Source organism: Melopsittacus undulatus, chromosome 7 (assembly GCF_012275295.1).
Source record: "Melopsittacus undulatus isolate bMelUnd1 chromosome 7, bMelUnd1.mat.Z, whole genome shotgun sequence".
In the NCBI taxonomy this organism is placed as follows: Eukaryota; Metazoa; Chordata; class Aves; order Psittaciformes; family Psittaculidae; genus Melopsittacus; species Melopsittacus undulatus.
Genome location: NC_047533.1, coordinates 40,561,629 through 40,578,519, shown reverse-complemented (window position 1 = coordinate 40,578,519; position 16,891 = coordinate 40,561,629). Strand labels below are relative to the sequence as shown.

Sequence of the window (16,891 nt, the reverse complement as noted above, 5' to 3'; positions counted from 1 at the left end):
ACTGTTGCTTATTAAATGTTTCGATACCGCTAATATTAAACTCTCATTTGAAATCTTCCAAAATTAACAAATATTACATTACCACAAGCTGTAGCTTCCCTAGCAGAGTTTTTAACTGAACAAAGTTTATACTTAATCCTGATTATTTACTCAGGTTTTGGGCAAGGATGTGAGCATGGCTGGGTGAGAGAGTGAAATAGGAATCTAAAACTCTTCTATCAAGATTTTAAGAACAATTATTGACTCCAGATTTCTTAAACACCGAGTGTTAATTACATAAGAACTTCAGGTACAACCCTGAAATCTTACCATTCTCTCACAATCCTGTTCATCTAAATGCAAGAACAATGCAGAGGCTACTAACAGGAATTTTATATGCCAGTGCCACACTGCAACTTACATGTCCTAGGATGTATGTTCTTTACACACTGTAAACTAAAAATTACTAAAGAGTTATGTATAAGTCAACCAGAGATAAAAAAGATTACAGAAACAAACAAGGAACATCTTAGTTATGAAATTAACTAAGAAAACAGGTTTTTAAATATGACGAGGAAAATTGTTTCCAAAAGTCAGATTTCAACATTTAAAATGTGCTTTAAGAACTGCCATTCCTCTATCCAAGGAAGAGAAACTGCAGTCTTTTTTTCTTCTTTACGTTCTTTACTTGGTTGGTTATGTTCACGGGATTTATTAAGGTATTTCTTTTTCCCTCACCACGAAATAGTAATGTGTGATTTCAGAATTCATATTCTTAATAACTACCTCTGTTAGCTATTTTGAAAGCTTTCTTATTAAATTCCTGTGGCAAACACAGGAAAGTTCATTAGGCAACTAAGTATATCTGTAAAGAAGCAGCAGTCCTAGTACACACCAAATCATATTCAAGCACACAGTCCTTGGGAACTCAAGACTGTTTAACCAGGACATTCCAGCATAGAAGACAGAAGTAGGAGGACTTTAAAAATGAAGATATTTGCAGGACTACACTTCAGCACATTTGTGAAATGCAAAGAAACAGTTCCACACACCCTTTGCTCAGCATGCTGCCAGCTTAAGAAGCTCTGGTGCTCCACCTCCAGCCAGTCATTGCAGCCCCATGCCATAGTTCTGCTTTTCTGACATAACTATTTGTAGGTCTGAATGGCTACCAAAATCCACGATTTAGCCAGGTTAAAAACAAAAATTAAAAAAAAAAAAACAACTTTTCATTTATCTTATGACAATTCAAGATTTGGTGACTGTACAGACCTAAAGGGAAGACATAAAGCACAGGTGGCAGGGGAGCAGGAATAAGGGGTTGAATTGTTACTGAAGACAAGAAAAATCTCATATTACAGGCTGGGTTTAGCCTCACTAAAAATCTTTATATAGTCATTTTTAAAATAGCTCTAAGAATTTAGAATCCATTCAATGAGTCCACATAAATACATTCTGAAACAATTTGAGATCCATAATTTAAAAAGCAGATTTTAAAATGCAGGGAATCTGAGTTAGAAGCAAAGACTGGGAACCATATAGGACAAGGCAGTTCCAAAGTATATTGCAGCAGTGAAATTATTAAAGAGAAATAATAAAAGAACCACTAAAGCACAGCATCAGATAATGAACAAAAAAAACCACCCATTAAAGGTTTCCTCAGACATCTACAAAAGATCTTTTCAGGCAAGGGCTGGCTGAAAGTAATAAAAAGCAGCAGGAATCTGTTCAACACAGGATTTCGTGTATTTTCCTCAGTGAACAGGATTCTTAAACATATCCAAATACCTGAAACTAGAAACTATTCACCAGATGAAAATGTTGTCTCAGATGAAGATACAGTATCTTTATTGGAGGACACTATGAATTTCAAAAAGAACAGAACTGAAAAGTTGTTAATATTTCATGATTATTTACTATTAAGACTTAACTGTATTTAAAGTGATATAGATTACATCTTAATTGCAAAGTACTGAATTTTAACTTGAAAGTTATGGATATATATTTCTAGTTTAAAAAACATCCACAGCTTTGCTATAAGAACTTGATCATGACTGCACACATCAAATATAGCAAAGTTAAATCTGTATGACTGTTTTCACAGTCTTCAACTAACGGATCTTTATGAAACTCAAAACCTCACAAGGCTTGCAAATGAGTGATTCAAATGATTTTATTGAATATGACTCTAAATCATTTCAGTTCATAGTACAGAAATGTACTCACAAATTATAGAGAACTGTTTGGACGTATTTGCATATCCCTAATTACTAAAATTATTACAGAACTAAGTAGATGAAACATAAAGAGCTAAAAGGCAAAGGACTCAAAAGTATTTGAAATCATTTCAGAATTTATTTCTGTTGTAAAATGGTATCTACAATACTTCTGCTGTAAACAGACATATAATATAACCAGAGACTATAAAAGCCAAAAATAATTCAGTGGAATGGTTTACAAGAAATGTTATTAATATATCCACAAACCAAATATACCTTCAGGGTGTTCATCCTCCATGGAAATGTCATTTCATATTTTTTCCATTACATGAAAATACTGGACTATTCCTCCAAGGTATTTCTACTGAGCAGAGGAAAACATTCTTTCCACTTGAAAGTATTACACCAGTGTCTTTGTGTATGCAGCTTTATTCAATAGCTGCACCTTCCAAGCTCTGCTACCATCTGTAGTGTAAAAATAAAATGTACCTAAGCATCCCATGCATTTTGAGTGGTGTAAAAGTGTTACATGAAGAAAACATGTTAGGAAGTATTGTTCTTTCCTTTTAAACTGAGAAAACATTGATAAAACACACATGAAAGGTACCAAAATGTTCAACTTGCAATAGTCCAAAACATAAAACATCCTAATTGCTTGTTTTCTAAAACCACTCAAAATACAGAAACTGCATTTTAGCACTAAGTACGACTAACAGAACATTCTGATTTATTCTAACAATACCTGCTGCACGACTATTAACAATTTACACTGTGGTGTTTATAGAAAATATAAACACTTGTGCGTGTGTGTGTGTGTGTGTGTGTGTGTGTGTGTGTGTATCATACAGTCAAAATACTTTAAAACTTTTTTCTATCTTAGATGTATATATGCAAGCGAGTTCAACAGGAACAAGTATTTTTTGCACAAATGTCAGATATTGCTTTAAGGAACAGCACTGGTGGATTGCAATGCAAATCATAATATTTTTCCATCTTTTAAAAGAACTTAAATTTTGCAGCACAGAAGTAAATATTACTATATATTTTCATAGTAAGAGCTAACCTCCTGGAATGCTTGGAGATATATATCCATATAACTACTCTCACCAATACTCGAGGAATTACACAGATCTTTCTACATAAGCAATTTTTACATACTTAGCCATATCAATGTAAGAATGTCTTTAGAAATACACCAAATTATAGAGGAGTGAATTAAGACACTATTAAGATACTCGATGTCATATGCACAACTACCAATTCACTGAACCAGTGACTTTTCAAATATTACAAAACAAAAATATTGGCATTAAGATTTGCATTCAGATTAAGCATGCATTTAAAAAAAAAGTTATATTATCCATATATAGCAAATATACAAAAATCTTAGGAAAGGTTTTAGTAGTCATATAAATCTTAGGAAAATAATAACTATGTGTAAACCTCAAAGATATGTCTGTATGGCAAGCACTGGTTCCTCAAAAACACTGCCTACAAGTTAATATGGATGTTGGCTGAAAACAGATTGAAGGTTCCCATATATTGCTGATTTTGAGCAGAATATGTATATATAACATAATAAATGAGAACATAATAAACATAATAATGAGAACCCATTTGTCTGACTATTACTTGTATCGACAAGGAGTTACAACTGTAACAGGTACCTATTCAACAGCCTAAAAGACAAGGGGTGAAACAGGGGTAAGAGTATTTTTAAATTACAACAATCTGAAAACACACACATAAAGCTAAAGATTCTACAACCACCTTTATTACAGGTAGTCAGCTGGCATTTATGCAGTTTAAAGGTCATCATATTTGTTCATATATGGATTTCAAAACTTCCAACTATTTGTAATTTCATCACATAAAGTTGCTATAATTTAAATAAACAAAGAAAAATATTTCTGTGAAAGCACTAGTAATTCCTATGATCCATTGGTTTCTTAGTAAATAGAAAAAAATATGACATCTAGTAGACCTGGACTTCAGATCTTTTAATGCCCAAAAGATTCCTTGATTATTCCGTACTTTCACAGATTTATGTGCAATTTTCTGAAAAGACAAATATTGATAAATAAAAGAAATAACACACTGATAACTTACGGATATTAATTATTTCTGCATATAACTTCAGCAGTGTTACTACAAACTTTAACACAACACACATGAGAAGTTGCTACTGCTCTTGCTTAAACATCTTTAGTGAACAACTTTAGTTTCTTACTGCAAGTTTATGTCTGCATTTTAAAAACTTGTCCTTCACTCAGGAGTTTCGTGTTTTCATGGAATGACATTTACAGAGACTATTAAAATGTACACCTAAGACTTAGTTGTTATAGTCTACCAACTCTCACTTTTTCCCATCTTAAGTAATATGAGGAAAAAAAATGTGTTGAGATTGTCACTGCTGTTTGTCCTTTACTGGCAAACACACGGAATCATAAAAGATCTGATTTCTTCAGTAAATAGTGAAGATTATAATCACTTCTAAGGAACTGACATTTGCAAGATTACCATGCTTTTAAGTATAAATGGTTCTTTCTACAAAATAACACCCATGAGAACTTTTTCCATCTGATGAGAGAGACATGAATGTATTAACAAGTACATGGTACTTTCATAGTTACATTTTATTCTCAGGAATATTTTGCTATGTTTAAAAAATATCATTTCCCGTTTTACTTTAAAGTAAGAGGAAGCCAATTCTGCCAAGATGTTGACTGGGAAACCTTTTTCTACCTTCTAGTATGTCTTTCAGATCTAATCAGTAATGTTCTTTACAGACTTTCAATAGAATAACAATAACATACAAGTCTCTGATTAATAAAAAATATCTGTATGTCAATCAATATAAAAAATGTCTAATACTTGAGAAACTGTAAATCTTTTGACATATAGCTCCATTCAATGTCATTGCTAAATTCAATACAAAAACTGCAGCCATTATTGCAGGAAAACTGAAAAGCACTGGGAGGTAAAAATATCCAACATTCTTTAAATTATATGACTGCCAAATTAAGACACCGAGCAAAATTTACAGTGAATTCAATGGCTTCTGATGAAAGATTTTTCCACCAGTAAGTCATTAAAGTATAACCTATTCCAGTTCCCATATTAAAAAATTATTTTATCAAAAAAAGGAGAAAGGAAATAGACTAAAGGTTCTTTGTAGTGAAGTGATAAGCCTCCTTCTTAGATGAGGTACTTTACCAAAAGAAAGGAATCTTGTTCTCTGAGGAGTCACAAAACTCCTTGACTTAAGTCAAGGACTTTTCCTAATGTACTAGAATATAATGAGGAGAAACACATGGTCTGCAAAACTGTCATGTTCTAAAATATTCAGGCTGCCATAGATCTAAATTAATATTTACAAATTTCCACCATACCAGAAGAGAATCACTACAATTCAGAGCAATGAAAACAACTGTGACTACTCCTGTTTCCCACTAACTGGCAAAACAAGCCAGGTGCATCCATTTAAGAAATTAAGGCATTTCCTTTCGCAGGCACACTACAGCAACCCTGAATTAAAGTGACAAAGGCATAGAATGTAGTGACAAGTCCATCTCCAAGAGATGTGGCTGTAATACAATATAACTCATCATAAATCTCCCTTCAAATTCAGTATCCCCTATGAAAGAATACCCTTAAATTGAGTAAACTTTATTTTTGCAACATATTGTTATCTCAGTCTCTCGTGTACAAGCCCCTACATTGTTTCTTCATTACATTTTTGTCACTAGTATTATCAGAAAAGACACAGACTGAATAGCTCCTTGTAGCAATTACAAAAATAAAAATGAATCCAGAGTCTCAGTAGTTTCACAACAGTAGTCACACACTTTGAAACAACACACATGAAGTGGATGATATTGACAGTAAACATTAAGTTCCAATGCCTGGGGAGGGCATGTTTAATGTGAAAATTTGCTGCGGTTGCTCAAATGATTCTAAGGCTGTAGCATTCTCAAAGCTCCATCTGCATTTTGCCTCAAGACAGATCACCTGAACATGACAGAGACTTCCAAAACTGTTTTTCTAGATCTTGGTTTATCAGAAAGCTATAAAAAGAGACTTTCAACATTTTATTTTTTTCTAACTGTAAAAGACAAATATCAGATTACATGCCTGTTTTTCTTCATATGCCCTACTGGAAAAGCAGCAATGCATAAGGTATATGCAAATAAACCAAAACAAAATCTCCCAAACCCCAAGTTCGTATAAGGGAAACTTTAAGCTACTTTGGGGGCTTCCTAATGCTCCCATCTCTAACCAATGAAAGCTTGCAAAAAATCACAGATACAAGTTCATGATTAAGCTGAATTTCTGGCTCTTGAAGAGGGAGAAAATGACACAGACTTACAGAATTTTCAAGAACAGGAGCATAATTGCCAATACTTAAAATTTTATCCCATACAAAATAACTAGTAGCAGAATCTTACCTTGATCAAATGGTTTACCAGGACTCCACGTACGGAAATAATCATCCTGGAGAGGGAGAAACAGCCTACATTTAGTAAAATATAAAGACTCAATGTACACGTGAAAAACTCACAGAATAATGAAAGACATAAGATGTATACCAACCTCTACTTCCTAGAAAAGGCAAGCAGTTAAGGAAAAGAAAAGGGGGGAGAGAAAAAGATTACAGTCATCATAATGGGACAAATCACTCAGAGAATAAAACAATGTCATTCAGAGGCATTTGCCCTCATTAAGCAAAAATGTTATTTAATGTTACTTTCTAGCATTGAAAACAGAAAAATATTTCTCACAGTACTTACATAGGTAATGTTTCTAACACTGCTTTTAAAAACTTACAGTAGTTTTCCTGTACTTTAAGGTCTAAAATACTGATTAACTTAATCACATTTTCCATGCATGATTTTTCAAAAACCAAAGCTCCAAAATAGTCATCAATAAAATATAGCTATGTTTTAAAGAATGATACATGAATTTTAGAAAAATAAATGATCTGCCATGTAGTTTTCAACTGTATCAGTCAGAACTATCATTAAGTAAGTCTAATTAGCTCTGTTTTCTACAAATCCTTTTCCTAAATAAACATAAAATATCCTCCTAATTATGTCATCAGCTATATTAAACTATAATTTCAATAAGGAAAAACTTGAATTAAATTAATTGCTTTCAAGATTTTTAAGAAATTTTTTTAACTACAGATTCATAGCTGATGTAAATAAAGCAATCTGCACACTTCAGATAACAGGTGGAACAGAAAAGTTACTAGAATTATTAATTATGTCTGAATTTAACTCCTTATTCTCTAGAATAAAACATTTAAAAGACTGTAACAGACATTTTAATGTCTGCATAAATCAAGGTTCACAAACTGCATTGGGTGTATTGTCACATCCAGCAGTTCCACCCCACTTGCTAAAATATCACCAAAACCACCATAAGGAAACTCAATTTCCAATAAATTGCAACCACTGGGAAAATGCAAGTCTCATACAGTTGTCAATACAATCAAGCATCAAGCACATCTTTACAGCAACAAAACACTCTCTGGGTTTCAGCAGCTCCAACAGTCTTATCGCAAAGGGGATGAGGTGGGGGTAAACGGGAAGGAGTAACTACAGCCTGAACTGTATTCCAATTATTATGTTTTATTAGCATAAATGTTATGGAAATGTGTGTTTTGAAAGAATCTGGAAGGGCAAAGTAGAACCACATTCTGTAGCAATACTTACGCATTCCTCTGATGTGGCACAGATTAACAATCTATTTTTTTTTAATTATGCAAGAGAGAAGCAGAGATTACAATTATGGCAGTGTTTTCCGATTGTATCCCTCCTAATAGTAACTATGGAGATGTTATTCCTACAGTGGTGTTCTGAAGAGGTTTGAGACAGCATTAATGCAATGCTGTTCATTCCATGAACCACATCACATCACTGGCAAATATTTCAACACTTGAAAAAACATAGAGGTGTCAGACTGCCTTTCCATTTCTACTAAACCAGTAACATTCACCCACAACAAGCCTATTCAGACAATACACTTCTTTTTAAAATGGTCAAAACAGAGTAACTAAAACATATTAGGATGAATTTCTTCACCAAAAGGGTATTCAGGCATTGGAACAGGCTGCTCAAGGAAGCATTGGAATCACTGTCCCCGGAAGTGCTCAAAACCCATGTAGATGAGGCCCTTAGTGACATGGTTTAGTTGTGGAATCAGCAGTCATGGGTGAATAGTTGAACTTGATGGTCTTAAAGGTCTTTTCCAACCTAGTTAATTCAATAAAAAAGCTATTAGAACAAAAGAGCAATCATCCTGAGATCAAAATCCCTTCTAAAACAAGGCATCCAGCATTATGCTTAAGGAAGAACATAGGAGTGGGGCTGCTTGTACAAATTACATATTCTTAATTTGAGCTCAAACTAAGCAAACAATAAATAAATTCTTGTTCATCTTTATTCTATAGACAACTTCACAGATCCCAAATACAACATACCTCAGGCTTTTCTAGAAATAAATCTTAGCTGACTGACTTCTGACTACAAAGACACCCCATACCATTCCAGTTACCCTTTCCTCAATCTTTGCCAAGTCTATTTTTTTAAAAAAGGTATGACTAGAATTACACAGACAATTCAATATGAAATGGAACAACACATCTACACACAACACTATAACATTATTTTTGTTCTGTATTCCTCTCCCCATTAAGGCTACCCCTCTTCTTTTTTTTTTTTTTTTTGGTTGGAGGGACTGTTCTGGGTTTTCTTTCATTTGGATTTTTTAAATTGTACTACAGTTTGAATGGATTATGGTTTACATGAAATTCTTCTATTTTAAATCCAGAACACATATATCCATATACCATATATATCTATATTGATTTTTCTAAGAGTTAATTTTACAAATCAAATGTTACTTGAACAAAGCCCATTACTGGGTACGTTAAAATCTTTATGTACCTCTAACATCAACATAAAATAGTTCATTGATTCTCAGATTCAGTAAGGAAATTGCTTCAATAAATTGCAGTTCTACAATTTTACAAATATTTCTAAAGCTATTTAACCTACCACATGTATAAGAATCTGGCTTCCTGTTACATTCAGACCTTTCCTGATATTCAGTCAGTGTTTGATTATTATAATGTTCAATATCCTCTTGAGAATGTCAAGATGATTATGCAAGTTACAAAGCCTCAATTTTCCTAATTTTAATGTAAAATTAAAACCAGAATGAACAAATACACAGTTTACAACGAGGCTGAGTAGCATCACAGCTCCAGTCAAAGTATCTATAAATGCAAAAGCAATGGCTCAGGACAGAGCCTATGACATGTGATTTTCTTCAGGGGCTTCATTGCCTTTGCCCTGAGCATGTTAAAGGGCAGACTGTAAAAATACACAGAATAAAGTCTCAGATCTGTCACAGTAGCCATACTGTTTTTTTAATGTTTTCTAGCTAAAGGTATACATGCATTTGAAATAGAAAATTCATTCTTACTGCTCTACTGGAAACTACATGAAATGTCAATAATTCCTTCAAGTCTCTGTCTGAAAGACACATAAAGCCATGTGTGATGGATTCCAATGAGTTTAATATCTATGTCTTAAAATTATACATGTTTAAACATTATGTTCAGTCAAGGTCAGTGTTGAACTGTTTCTAAGTATTGAAGTTCATGCTACAATTACACATGCACTTTCAGACCAATAAATATTTTTTACGACAGTCTTTAGAAAAGGATTGAAAATGACCAAAAGCAGTTTTGTCAGAGAAGTTCTATTAAAATAAATAAATAAAAACGTAATATTAAAAAAAAATATATTTTGTCTTGAACACTTCTATTGCTCTTTTTGGAGTTCTGTATTCTTCTATATGAACTATTCTCTTTCCATTCTTAAAAAAACAGTACATTAAGAGAGAAAAAGCTCACTGAATAAAAATAGTATCTGACAATGTAATTATGCAGCAGAAGTTTCGAGCTTCTGAGATAGAAAATTAATAGGATCATATTATTGTGCCTTGTGTACAGCATTTGTTACAGAATTTTATTAATCTCTGCAGAATTTTCTGTAGATGCTGCCATATACGGCTGACATGACATTAGATTATTATCCAACAGAAATCTGTATTGCTAAACATAATAATACATGGCAGACACAATGAGTCTGACTCAGAGAACAGCAGGTATCCTCAAGCTGGGAGGGCAGTTTCCTCACAAATATTTTCAGACCAAACTGACCTGAAAAAAAAACCCAGAGATAAAGAAAACCCAGTCCTTGCTCCATGCTCAAATTTCACCTCTAGTATGGCCTATACATTAAAAGCCTATATATTAAAAGCAAATCTGATTTATGTCAGAAAATCCATTGAAATTGAAGCGATTTTCTAAGTTTATAAATATCTTTGTATTTTATCCAAATATAGCTTCACTGCTACAGAACAGGTTGTACAGTGTATGACTTACAAACTACCAATTTAGGGAAAAGTCTAATAGGTAAGTGTTCAATGTGAGATACCGCTTCATACTTAATGCCTTTTAAGAAAAAATACTTCTAACAGTTACTAAAGCAGAAAAGACAAGATTTCCTGAACTTCATTCAATACCAAACTGAATTCTGCCAATACAAAACTCCACTCATGTTTTAAATGATTAAGCATGATGTAAAAAATACAGTTTACTGCCGGCCTCTCTATTCCTACACAGAGCTTGAAGGTTTTGTTTTTCATCAAAAAATAGCTACATGTTCCAATTTGTAGATGTACATGAAATCCTATGTTGACAATTTCAGAAACAGAAGTCTTTCAGGCTGCACATGCTCTATAATATAACTTAAAACCCACAGTATTAGATTGAGATTTTTTTCCTTGCTGCCATTAGCTTTAAGACTATTATGCTGTTTTTAATTTCAAGGAGCTCTTAATCAGTTTTCTGTTCCATTTCTTCTATCTCCATCTCAAGTACATACATCTGTTTTCCATCGGATCTGAAAGCTCTTCACCTCTTTTAGGCTAGGTCTTTGCTATTCAGTAGTTATGCTATTTTTAGACTCCATTTCAACAAGCCAAATGAGTTGAGCCAATAGTCCAACACTGCAGCTTTCCACTTGCCTCCATCTCACTTCTGCAGCAGACTTGAGCTCACAAAGTTATCCCCCCTTCACGTCTTTCCACCTCCCCAATAGCAAAGAATTTGACTCATCTGTACCAAACATTCCCAGTGACTCTGTAACATGTATTTATGTTCTAAGTCTCACTGAAATAACTCTGGTAGGGTGTCACCCAATACCTGTCCTAGCTTCATTCCAGTACTGGAAAATTAAAGCATCAACAGTGTGCAGAATGTATTTTTTCTACTTAGATATTCCTCTAGCACCATCAGCCTAACATCATGACATTTCCCTGCAGAGCCATAAATTGCTGGTCACACATGGAAATGTTACAGCAATTAAAGAATGAGACACCATGAAAGCTTTCATCGTACGGAATATTCACCATTCCTAACTCTGCAGCTCCCCCAAACAAATGAAGGCCACAGGCAGCACACACAGAATAACTAAGATACTCCAGCTACACCTAATTAGAGTAATACCCCAAAACATAAACCATAACTGGGGAAGGATAAGCTGCACCATGACAATGCATGATGCTTGTGTACCGGAAAATTCTTTGACCTGAAATCTGAGCCAGTCTGGAATTCTCATCCATGATACAGACATGCTCTTCAGCAGCATGTGAATATTCACCTGCCTATTAGATGCTGCTTTTCATCTCTGCTGACCTGCATAGACATCTGATCTATCATAAGCCCTGTAAAAACTGTTTTATAAATGTGGAGCATTAGTTTAACTACAGGACTGTACACTCAAGGGAATAAGGTAGCTACCACACTCCTCAGCACTCTATTTACTATATCACAGCATCTTAGGGCCTCAGAACATCTGCGAGGGCAAGAACCCTGGACAGACCATGTGCTCTGGAGCACTTTTTCCTAATTGTCCCACATACATTGAATAGGTTGCTTAATCTGCAGGACAATATGAACATACCTTATGTGACACCACATAGCTTGAAGACATGAAGTAGAACTAGTTTAGGGAGTGGCTGGACTGTGTGTATAGCAGATTTGTTTTGGCTCTAGCTTCTTCTTGACAGGATAAATCACTCTGAGATACCTCTTATGCTTCCCCATGAAGCCACCTTTGAGGATTCCTTTCCAGCATTCAGAAAGAAGCACAGAGCAGGACCCTTTAGTGAATCAAAGTTTAAAGAACAAATGACCAGATTTATTACTTGGACTGAAGAAATGAGAAAAAAATACTCAGAAGATTTTTACAGGCTAGCAGAAAGGTGACTACTGTCATAATTGACTCCTTTCCCCAGATTAAATCTCCCATTAGAAATACAATTAGTTTCGCAAAAAACAGCAGAAGTAATTCAGTGTATAAAGTACCTTAGACACAGATAAATGTGCACTCCACACCCAGTACTTCTGGGAACTGGTCAATCTTTAAAATCTGTTTAGTAAGTCAAAAGAATTCTTACAAGAAAACAAACACCAGAATACTGAACTACCACAGAGGCAAAATCAGCATACTTCTCTGGTAGTAAAAAACCTCAACACCTGTAGGTGAGACTGAGGCTTGCTGCACAACTCCTTTCTCGTCGTTTGGCACCTAGCTTCCCTGAGTGAGGTACTGGAGTGACATGTGGAAGGATGCCAGTTTGCTTTTCAATGCTCCAGGGAGGCTGATGTCAGCTTCCACTGCTGCTCCAGACTCCTGGGCCATGCCACCCCCAAGGCCTGTATTCACAGGACTGGCAAAGCACAATTAGCATCAATAACTGCTTCCAGCAACTCTGGCACTCAGCTTCCCACACTCAATATTTATCCCACTCCCCTTCTTTGCCTCACACTTCTAGTACCATTGATGAGACTGGGCTAAACGCCACCACTTTTCAGTCCTCACTCTCTCTATTTCACAAATCTCATTCAGTAAGATTTCTCTGAAGGCTACTTGGTACTAGCAGCATTACTAACAGCACATCTGAATAGCACAGTACTGAAAGCATTTGCCAAGAAATACCAAATGCTTACTAAAGCTTATATTCAGAAATACTGAAAAACATTTTGAAGAGAAAGGAATTACCATCAAAACATGAACACTGCAAGCTTCTAAATCCCAATAAAATGTAAAATATTGTCTCTTTAAAAGTGCATCTCATTTCTCATCATGAATAAAAAGCAAATTAACCATTAAACTAACCGTCTTTTCACTTTAAACACATAAAAAGTTTTGACCATGTTCCTATTAAGCTGTCAAGATTCAACTTGTGAGGAGAGCTTTAAAACAGTTTAGATTACAGGATCTGTAGTCTAATAAACCTCAGAGAAGAGTTGAAAACAGGCTGTATATGTGAGATAGACTTCCACATGCCTGTTTAGAAGGGCTGCTGTTCAGTTTCCTCAAATGCCCCTTCATTAATGGGAACGCTCCTGGCAACAAGGGCAAAACTTTTTCCATGACCTCTACATATAACACCACAGTCCAGAGGACAGACAGTCAAGATTGGCTGAACAGTAACAATTATACAGAGAGATCAGATCTCATCTTGGGGCTGGAGGATATTTACCTAAGTGTGTTGAAAGAGATGGCCAATATGGTTGTGAGGCTATGGTTTGTATCTAAGAAAAATGGTTGACTATATTGGGGAAATATCTGGGAAGTGAAAAAAGAGCTAGCTTCTTAAAAAAAATGAAAGGTAAGAAGTTAGATGCAGGGAACTACACATGAGGCAGCCTTACCTTAGTCCTTGTAAACATAATGGAAAACACCTTGAGTCCTTTTACATGCACATAGAATCATAGAATAGTTAGGACTGGAAAGAACCTCAAGATCATCTAGTTCCAACCCCCCTGCCTTGGGCAGGGACACATCACACTAAATCATGTTACCCAAGGCTCTGTCCAGCCTGGTCTTGAACACTGCCAGGGATGGAGCATTCACTACCTTCCTGGGCAACCCATTCCAGTACCTCACCACCCTAACAGTAAAGAATTTCTTCCTTAGATCCAATCTAAACCTCTGCTGTTTAAGTTTCAACCCATTACCCTTTGTCCTATCACTACAGTCCCTAATGAATAGTCCCTCACCAGCATCCCTGTAGGCCCCCTTCAGATACTGGAAGGCTGCTATGAGGTCTCCATGCAGCCTTCTCTTCTCCAGGCTGAACAGCCCCAACTTTCTCAGCCTGTCTTCATATGGGAGGTGCTCCAGTTCCCTGATCATCCTCGTGGCCCTCCTCCGAAATTGTTCCAACAGTTCCATGTCCTTTTTATGTTGAGGACACCAGAACTGCACACAATACTCCAAGTGAGGTCTCACGAGAGCAGAGTAGAGGGGCAGGATCACCTCCTTTGACCTGCTGGTCACACTCCCATTGATGCAGCACAGGATACAGTTGGCTTTCTGGGCTGTGAGTGCACACTGCTGGCTCACGTTCATTTTCTCATCGAACAGCACCCCCAAGTCCTTCTCCGCAGGACTACCATGAATTTCCTTTTTGCCCAACCTGTAGCTGTGCCTGGGATTGCTCCAACCCAGGTGTAGGACCTTGCACTTGGCATGGTTAAACTTCATGAGGTTGGCATCAGCCCACCTCACAAGTGTGTCAAGGTCCCTCTGAATGGCATTCCTTCCCTCCAACGTATCAACTGAACCACACAGCTTGGTGTCATCGGCAAGCTTGCTGAGGGCACACTCAATCCCATTGTCCATGTCAGCGACAAAGATATTAAACAAGACCGGTCCCAACACCGACCCCTGAGGGACACCACTCGTTACTGGTCTCCAGCCGGACATTGAACCATTGACTCTTTGAGTGTGACCATCCAGCCAGTTCTTTATCCACCGAGTGGTTCACCTATCAAATTGATGACACTCCAATTTAGAGACAAGCATGTCATGTGGGACAGTGTCGAACGCTTTGCACATGACAGATAAGAATAAATACTCAGCACAGACCCACCAAGGATTTGCAGTGCTTCACCCAAACTGCCTTGTACAATGAAGTAGTAGTTTTGTGCACAAGGGGAAAATGGGGGCCATGTTGATCAAGAAAATATTGTTCAGTGGTTTTTAGCATACTCCATATTTAGAAATTAAGTCAAAAGAGACTTTTTTTTGTTGTACTACATCAAATAATGATATTTTTGCCTTGCAGCAGAAAAAGCAGGGTGGCATTTTCAAGGGAGGCAAACAGCATCTTTGCTCTGAGGTAGTTCATTAAAAAAACACTCCTGAACAGTATCTCATACAGAAAATACCATCTTAAGACCCTAATGCTAGATATAAGGGAACTCTACAAAAATAAGGTCAGTCTGATTGACATAGAGAACCACAAAAAGAAAACTCAGAGATAAGACAGAATTTGCCATTTCTAAGTCTTTTTCATATCAAACAATCTTGACAGTGGGACAGGAAGTGATGCATCTTTCAGTGGAAAGAAGTACTTTTCTACAGCACTACAAACACAGCTCATATACATTGCTATTGTACTTTGTAATTAACCTGTTTTCAGTACAGATCAGTCATAGCTTCATTTCTTCATTTAAGACTGAGAAAAGCTCATTCTTCCTTACAATATCCTGAGGACCTCTATCATTCTTTAGAAGCATTAGTCTCATAATTCCTGATGATGGGCTCTTGTTGAGTGAAGAATAAATCAAAACAATTTGGGATAAATCATCACTAAGAATCAGAACACTCACTGGAGTATCAGTTTTGGTGCTATTTGAAGCTCTGCCTGTTAAAAAAAGTGTGGATGGCAAACTAGTTCAGCAGCCTACTTGGACCAAATGTGATGAATAAAATAAAAATGTCCTTCTGCTTCAAATGTTGCAATATTTCAGAAATAGCCAGGACCCATGTAACTGATCTGCCTTCCCCCCTTCCCTCTTAAAAAATAAATAATACAGTTATGAAAATTGTTGCATTGTGTTCAGGCCAAAAACCCTGCAAGGTGTGAAAGGCACAAAGGGCACAAAGACAGAAACAGTCTAGCTTTGAAGGGTCTTCTTAGTGTCTAAGAAGGTATTTGCAAAATCCTTGACCTTTACTCAATTTCTAGAGAACATTTTTTGAAACCATATCTGAGGACAGCAAGAGGCAAGAAAAGTGCCACTTATCAGCTCTCCTCCAGGAAGCTGAAAGTTTCTGTATTTTTAGCATGTCAAGGAGAAAAACCTGCAGTTACAGAAGAGATACCATACTTTTCCTGCTGTTGCTTGTTTTTCAGCCAGGAGAAAATTCATTGCAAAGATAATCATAAGGTCTGCCATAACATGCCAGCTGCATGGACAGGATTTTGGTATGTTTCTTCCAACAGGTAGTCACTTAATGTCAAGGCACAGAACAATGTTCTGGTCTAACTCTCATTGCCATGGAGACAGAGAATACCCTAGTGTGAGAAGAGTCCAAACTTGAAGACACTAAACAGAAGAAATTAAGGAATACAAAAGATTATGAGAGAGGCATTACAGCACAATTAACATGACAAAGCAAGTAAGTACAAATGTGGCAACAGAAAAGGGGATGGAAGGAAAACCACAGGTCTACTAAGGACAATATATTTGTAATATAATAGAAGGAGGCAGTTAAAAATTGAAGAGTGTTGCACAGATTTTAAGAAGCAAAGCAAAG

The 16,891-nt window shown here is 36.0% G+C and overlaps 1 protein-coding gene across 2 annotated transcripts in view; it reads right to left on the bottom strand.

Moving 5' to 3' along the window:
- SPOCK3 (SPARC (osteonectin), cwcv and kazal like domains proteoglycan 3) overlaps window positions 1-16,891 on the bottom strand; it is a 179,945-nt gene that overhangs the window by 101,800 nt on the left and 61,254 nt on the right. For both annotated transcript variants that reach the window (XM_034064685.1, XM_034064686.1), the window contains exon 3: window positions 6,647-6,692. In XM_034064685.1, the coding sequence (XP_033920576.1) occupies window positions 6,647-6,692 (46 nt within the window). The remainder of the gene's footprint in view (window positions 1-6,646; window positions 6,693-16,891) is intronic.